Source organism: Phragmites australis, chromosome 15 (assembly GCF_958298935.1).
Source record: "Phragmites australis chromosome 15, lpPhrAust1.1, whole genome shotgun sequence".
NCBI classification, from domain to species: domain Eukaryota; kingdom Viridiplantae; phylum Streptophyta; class Magnoliopsida; order Poales; family Poaceae; genus Phragmites; species Phragmites australis.
The window spans coordinates 21,229,531-21,235,843 of record NC_084935.1 but is presented as its reverse complement, the minus strand read 5'-3'; the positions used below and the strand labels follow the sequence as shown (position 1 = coordinate 21,235,843).

The 6,313-nt window shown below is 46.2% G+C and overlaps 1 protein-coding gene across 1 annotated transcript; it reads left to right on the top strand.

The window, feature by feature from the left end:
• The first annotated feature begins 414 nt into the window (after nt 1-414).
• On the top strand, nt 415-6,093 carry LOC133893314 (probable cellulose synthase A catalytic subunit 6 [UDP-forming]). Its single transcript, XM_062334311.1, has 12 exons — nt 415-1,100; nt 1,199-1,295; nt 1,370-1,535; nt 2,167-2,433; nt 2,517-2,862; nt 2,953-3,090; nt 3,183-3,308; nt 3,408-3,620; nt 3,712-3,997; nt 4,193-4,389; nt 4,476-4,826; nt 4,909-6,093. Exons 1-12 carry the CDS (start codon nt 609-611, stop codon nt 5,491-5,493), a joined length of 3,264 nt encoding a protein of 1,087 aa, XP_062190295.1. The 5' UTR covers nt 415-608; the 3' UTR covers nt 5,494-6,093.
• The last annotated feature ends 220 nt before the right edge of the window (nt 6,094-6,313 follow it).

Below are 6,313 nucleotides of genomic sequence, written 5' to 3'. Positions count from 1 at the left end.
CAACGACAATATCTATATCTTAATTGATCAGGTGTAACCATCTTCTTAAAATAAAAATAAAAATGCGTAACAATCTTTAAACATCTTTCCCGCATCACTAGGGATAAGCCCCACTAAACCGCCTCTTAATAATTTCCAGCCCAGCAAAGCACAGTGAGCAGACATTCTACCAAGTACCAACCTTCTCTCTCTAGCCACCAGCACTTGCACTGCAACGCCGTTTCTGCCTTTCTGGTGCCACACCGACACCGACACTCTCTCTCCTCCCTCCGAGCCGAGCTAACCCCATTTTTTAAAGAGAGAAAAAAACAAAACAAAAAGCCCCGGACCTAGCTAATCAGCGAGTACCAGTAGCAACGCGGTGGTTGCGCTGCTCTGCTCTGCTCTCCAAGCAACGCACCAACGCGGCGCGGCCTGCATTATTATACCACGCCACGCCACCCATCCATCCCACAGCTCAGAGCAGAGCTAGTGGCCGCCTTTGCTAGTAGCCGCGTCGTGCCTGCGCATGTGAGCGAGCGGCGCGAGGAGAGGAGAGGAGAGGAGAGAAGGAAGAATCCATCTGCAGTCGCCGTCCGCCGCGTGGCGCGCGAGATCCGGCGGGGGCGATGGAGGCGAGCGCGGGGCTGGTGGCCGGGTCCCACAACCGGAACGAGCTGGTGGTGATCCGGCGGGAGTCGGGGGGAGGAGGAGGTGGCGCGGCGGCGGGGCGGGCGGAGGCGCCGTGCCAGATATGCGGGGACAACGTCGGGGTGGGCTTCGACGGGGAGCCCTTCGTGGCGTGCAACGAGTGCGCCTTCCCGGTATGCCGCGCTTGCTACGAGTACGAGCGCCGCGAGGGCTCGCAGGCGTGCCCGCAGTGCAGGACCCGCTACAAGCGCCTCAAGGGGTGCCCGCGGGTTGCGGGCGACGAGGAGGAGGACGGCGTCGACGATCTGGAGGGCGAGTTCGGCCTGCAGGACGGCGCCAGGCGCGAGGACGACCCACAGTACGTCGCCGAGTCCATGCTGCGGGCGCAGATGAGCTACGGCCGCGGCGGCGACGCACACCCCGGCTTCAACCCCGTCCCCAATGTGCCCCTCCTCACCAACGGCCAGATGGTACGGGGTCCTGTCCCTATTCCTTCTCTTCTGCTGCTGCTTGTTGCATTACTTTGGAGACTGGATTGAATTCGATTCTGGTGGCGCCTACTGCACAGGTTGACGACATCCCGCCGGAGCAGCACGCGCTGGTGCCGTCCTACATGGGCGGCGGCGGAGGCAAGAGGATCCACCCGCTCCCCTTAGCAGATCCAGGTGGGTAATTGGGGTTGCATTCTGGTAACGCGATGTTGTCTAGCTCTATGCTGATGGCTGCCTTGGCTCTGTAGTTCAACCGAGATCCATGGACCCGTCTAAGGATCTGGCGGCCTACGGGTATGGGAGCGTGGCCTGGAAGGAGAGGATGGAGGGCTGGAAGCAGAAGCAGGAGCGCCTGCAGCAGCTCAGGAGTGAGGGAGGCGGTGATTGGGATGGCGATGATGCAGATCTGCCACTGTATGTGCTCCTTAGAGACTTGTTTGACCACCGCTAGTGCTAGGTTCTTTAGTTAGTTTTGGGTGCTGACGGTGTGATAGAATTGGTATGATTAGTGAATTTAGCTGATGTTAGTTGCTTGCACCAAATATGTCAATACTGTGCTAGAGTACAATGCCACGCTTTATTAAACTGCTAATCTCCAGTTAAATACACATAACTGTCATAATCAATTTCATTGGGTAGTATATTAAGAAAGGGCTTATGGTATTTAATAACGATGTTTCCGAAAATTCTCATGTATGTTTATAGCATATATATTACAAGTTCAACTGTTTATGCTATGCTATAGATAATGAAAAAATGAGTAAATTTATAGAATAAGATGATACATCACCTGCACGGCATTATTTGTGTTATGTATTGGTTTTTCATTTCATCTCAATTTTGTTTTGACTATATGGTCGTTAGCTGTATATTCATAGAAATCAGTATAGTGGTGTAGATAATTCTGCATTGCATTATTCAGGCCTCATTCTTTACCTTTTAGGGCATTTGCAGTGGGGTACATTGTTATGGAAATCTTTGCCTTTCTTTATGTGAAGTATTACTAAACTGTTGCTCTAAAATGTTCCATAAATTTCTCAACCAGAATGGATGAAGCTCGGCAGCCATTGTCAAGAAAAATTCCGATACCGTCAAGCCGAATTAATCCCTATCGGATGATTATTATTATCCGGTTGGTGGTTTTGGGGTTCTTCTTCCACTATCGAGTGATGCATCCGGTGAACGATGCGTTTGCTTTATGGCTCATATCTGTAATCTGTGAAATCTGGTTTGCCATGTCTTGGATTCTTGATCAATTCCCAAAGTGGCTTCCAATTGAGAGAGAGACTTACCTGGACCGTTTGTCACTAAGGTTGGTTACATGATAAATCTAAGAAATGCTTTCCCTATCTTATGAAATTTCAAGCCTAAGAAGTTCTTTCCTCATCTGACCAGGTTTGACAAGGAAGGTCGACCCTCTCAACTTGCTCCAGTGGACTTCTTTGTCAGTACTGTTGATCCATCAAAGGAACCTCCCTTGGTCACAGCAAACACTGTCCTTTCCATCCTTGCTGTGGATTATCCGGTTGACAAGGTCTCCTGCTATGTTTCTGATGATGGTGCTGCGATGCTTACGTTTGAAGCACTGTCTGAAACATCTGAATTTGCAAAGAAATGGGTCCCTTTCTGCAAGAAGTTCAATGTTGAGCCTCGTGCTCCAGAGTGGTACTTCCAGCAGAAGATAGACTACCTGAAAGATAAGGTTGCTGCATCCTTTGTTAGGGAGAGGAGAGCAATGAAGGTGCAGTGTTATTAATGTTTTGTTATGCTTTCCTGTGCAATATTATGTTTACATAAATAGGCTAGTTACACAGCCTTATTTTTCTTTCAGAGAGAGTACGAGGAATTCAAGGTCAGAATCAATGCCCTGGTTGCAAAAGCCCAAAAGGTTCCCGAGGAAGGATGGACAATGCAGGATGGAAGCCCCTGGCCTGGGAACAATGTGCGCGATCATCCTGGGATGATTCAGGTGGGCCTTTATAGTCCTTTGCGTTATACTACACACTGTTACAGTTTGGCATTGTGATAGTCCTAGTTCTCTATTTCACTTCTTCACAATAGGTATTCCTTGGTCAAAGTGGTGGTCGTGATGTGGAAGGAAATGAGCTCCCTCGCCTTGTTTATGTCTCAAGAGAAAAGAGACCAGGTTATAACCATCATAAGAAGGCTGGTGCCATGAATGCACTGGTAACAACCCTGCACATAATGTCTTGTATCCTTTATCTGGTAACCTCATAGCAGCATATGATTAATGCTTTGTTGTCTTGCTGTTTTGTTAATCGATAGGTTCGTGTCTCTGCTGTCTTATCAAATGCTTCATACTTATTGAACTTGGACTGTGATCACTACGTCAACAATAGCAAGGCCATAAAAGAAGCTATGTGTTTCATGATGGATCCTTTGGTGGGGAAGAAAGTGTGCTATGTGCAGTTCCCTCAAAGGTTTGATGGTATTGACCGTCACGATAGATATGCTAACAGGAATGTTGTCTTTTTTGACGTAAGATTCAGCTTCCCTGTTCCAACACCTTGGGCTATTTATATGGTTCTTATCAGGGTTGCATAGGTTTCCTAACATTTGCATCATACAGATCAACATGAAAGGTTTGGACGGTATTCAAGGACCCATCTATGTTGGTACTGGATGTGTCTTTAGACGGCAGGCACTGTATGGTTACGATGCTCCCAAAACAAAGAAGCCTCCGTCAAGAACTTGCAACTGCTGGCCCAAGTGGTGTTTGTGTTGCTGCTGTAGTAACAGGAATAAGAAGAAGACAACAAAATTGAAGCCAGAAAAGAAGAAAAGATTATTTTTCAAGAAAGCAGAAAATCCATCTCCTGCATATGCTCTGGGTGAAATTGAGGAAGGTGTTCCAGGTATTGTCAACGTTTCAAACATAACTTACTACAGCACCAGCAAATTCTAGTCATGTGCTAAATATTTTGAAATCGGACTGTGCTTTTTAACAACCATTTTGCATTAACTTGGCTCTCTATTGTAGTTTTAAAAGGCTGAAAACATAAGTACTTATATTGAACACTCGTGAATAACAACATTCCATTGTCCAACAGGAGCTGAAAATGAGACGGCTGGAATTGTAAATCAACAGAAGCTAGAAAAGAAATTTGGGCAGTCTTCTGTTTTTGTTACATCAACACTTCTCGAGAATGGTGGGACCCTGAAGAGTGCAAGTCCTGCTTCTCTACTAAAGGAAGCTATACATGTTATCAGCTGTGGTTACGAAGACAAGACAGACTGGGGGAAAGAGGTATATATACCATAGAATCTGATTAAAAGATTGATGATTGCTCTACTGAAGATACATGTTAACAAGTAGATCATGTTTTCTTTTAGATTGGGTGGATTTATGGATCAATTACAGAAGATATCTTGACTGGATTTAAGATGCACTGTCATGGTTGGCGGTCTATTTACTGCATCCCAAAGCGGCCTGCATTCAAAGGTTCTGCTCCTCTGAATCTTTCTGACCGTCTTCACCAAGTTCTTCGTTGGGCTCTTGGATCTGTTGAAATTTTCTTCAGCAAACACTGCCCACTTTGGTATGGGTATGGAGGTGGGCTAAAATTTTTGGAGAGGTTTTCTTATATTAACTCTATCGTATATCCCTGGACATCCATTCCGCTCTTGGCTTACTGTACCTTGCCTGCCATATGCTTGCTTACGGGGAAATTTATCACTCCAGAGGTAAAATTTATTTACCTACGATAAATTGAAATCTTCTGATTTTATTCTTGAATCTTACCATCCTTGTTATGCCAAATTGCAGCTTAGCAATGTTGCCAGTATCTGGTTCATGGCACTTTTCATCTGCATCTTTGTCACTGGCATCCTTGAAATGAGATGGAGTGGTGTGGCCATTGATGACTGGTGGAGAAATGAGCAGTTTTGGGTCATTGGAGGTGTTTCGGCACATCTCTTTGCGGTGTTCCAAGGACTTCTGAAGGTCCTTGCTGGTATTGATACCAGCTTCACTGTCACATCAAAGGCTGGGGATGATGAAGAGTTCTCAGAGCTATACACGTTCAAATGGACCACCTTGCTCATAGCTCCAACTACTTTGCTCCTGTTGAACTTCATTGGAGTTGTAGCTGGAATTTCTAACGCGATCAATAATGGGTATGAATCATGGGGGCCTCTCTTTGGGAAGCTCTTCTTTGCATTCTGGGTGATTGTCCATCTATATCCATTCCTCAAGGGTTTGGTTGGGAGGCAAAACAGGACGCCGACAATTGTCATCGTCTGGTCCATCCTCCTAGCCTCAATCTTCTCACTCCTGTGGGTCCGCATCGATCCTTTCCTTGCAAAGAACGATGGTCCTCTTCTGGAGGAATGTGGTCTTGACTGCAATTAAGAGGCCTTCAACTCAAATCTTGAAGATATACTTTTTGCAGGCAAATAATGCCCAATTTTTTTTCAGAATTCATTCCTGTAGATAGAAATACAGATCTCCGGCATTTCTGTTCCTTGGTGATAGGTCAGCCTCATCTGCAATATTGGGGGCAAATTGGAGGCCATGACATCCTCGTGCAGTTCTTTCTTTGAAGGCAGTGTATGGCGGCCGCTGATTCTTCAACATTCTTTATTTATTTGAGGAAAATTACATTGGTGAGTTTGATCTATCGAATCTGTTTTGTCCTGCTGGCTCACCGTCTGAAGCTTGTCTCGCGAAAATGAAGCATTCGATCTGCCACTTGTACAGAAGTGCCAATTGTTTATTTAGTAAATTAAATTAAGCTATGCACATCCATTCTCTTACAGTTGATATATTAGCAAGAACAGAGTGGTTAGGACTTGATTCTTTTTTAGCAATGTACTGCTCCCGGTGCTGTAAAAATGCCCATGCGCCCGAAAACCGCCGTGGGCAGTGCTGTTTGCTTGTGTAATCTCATATATACAGACACTTGTACTTCACAATTGGAAGGAAGAAAGATTGGAACATTTGCCCCGTGAATCCCTAGTGGTTTTTTTGTTGTTTTGTTTTCTTTTGGAAGGAGTTTCACTTGAGACCTGGAAGGACCAGCAGCCAGATATGACGGCCAAACTGGGCACTGCCGCACTGTAACCGACCAAACCGCCAGGGAGACACGGGACACCGGGAGCGGCGGTGTTTGCTGGCCTGCGACTTTGCACGTGAAAAGCCGTCTGGTTTACGGGGAAAAGGCCTTGGGCTC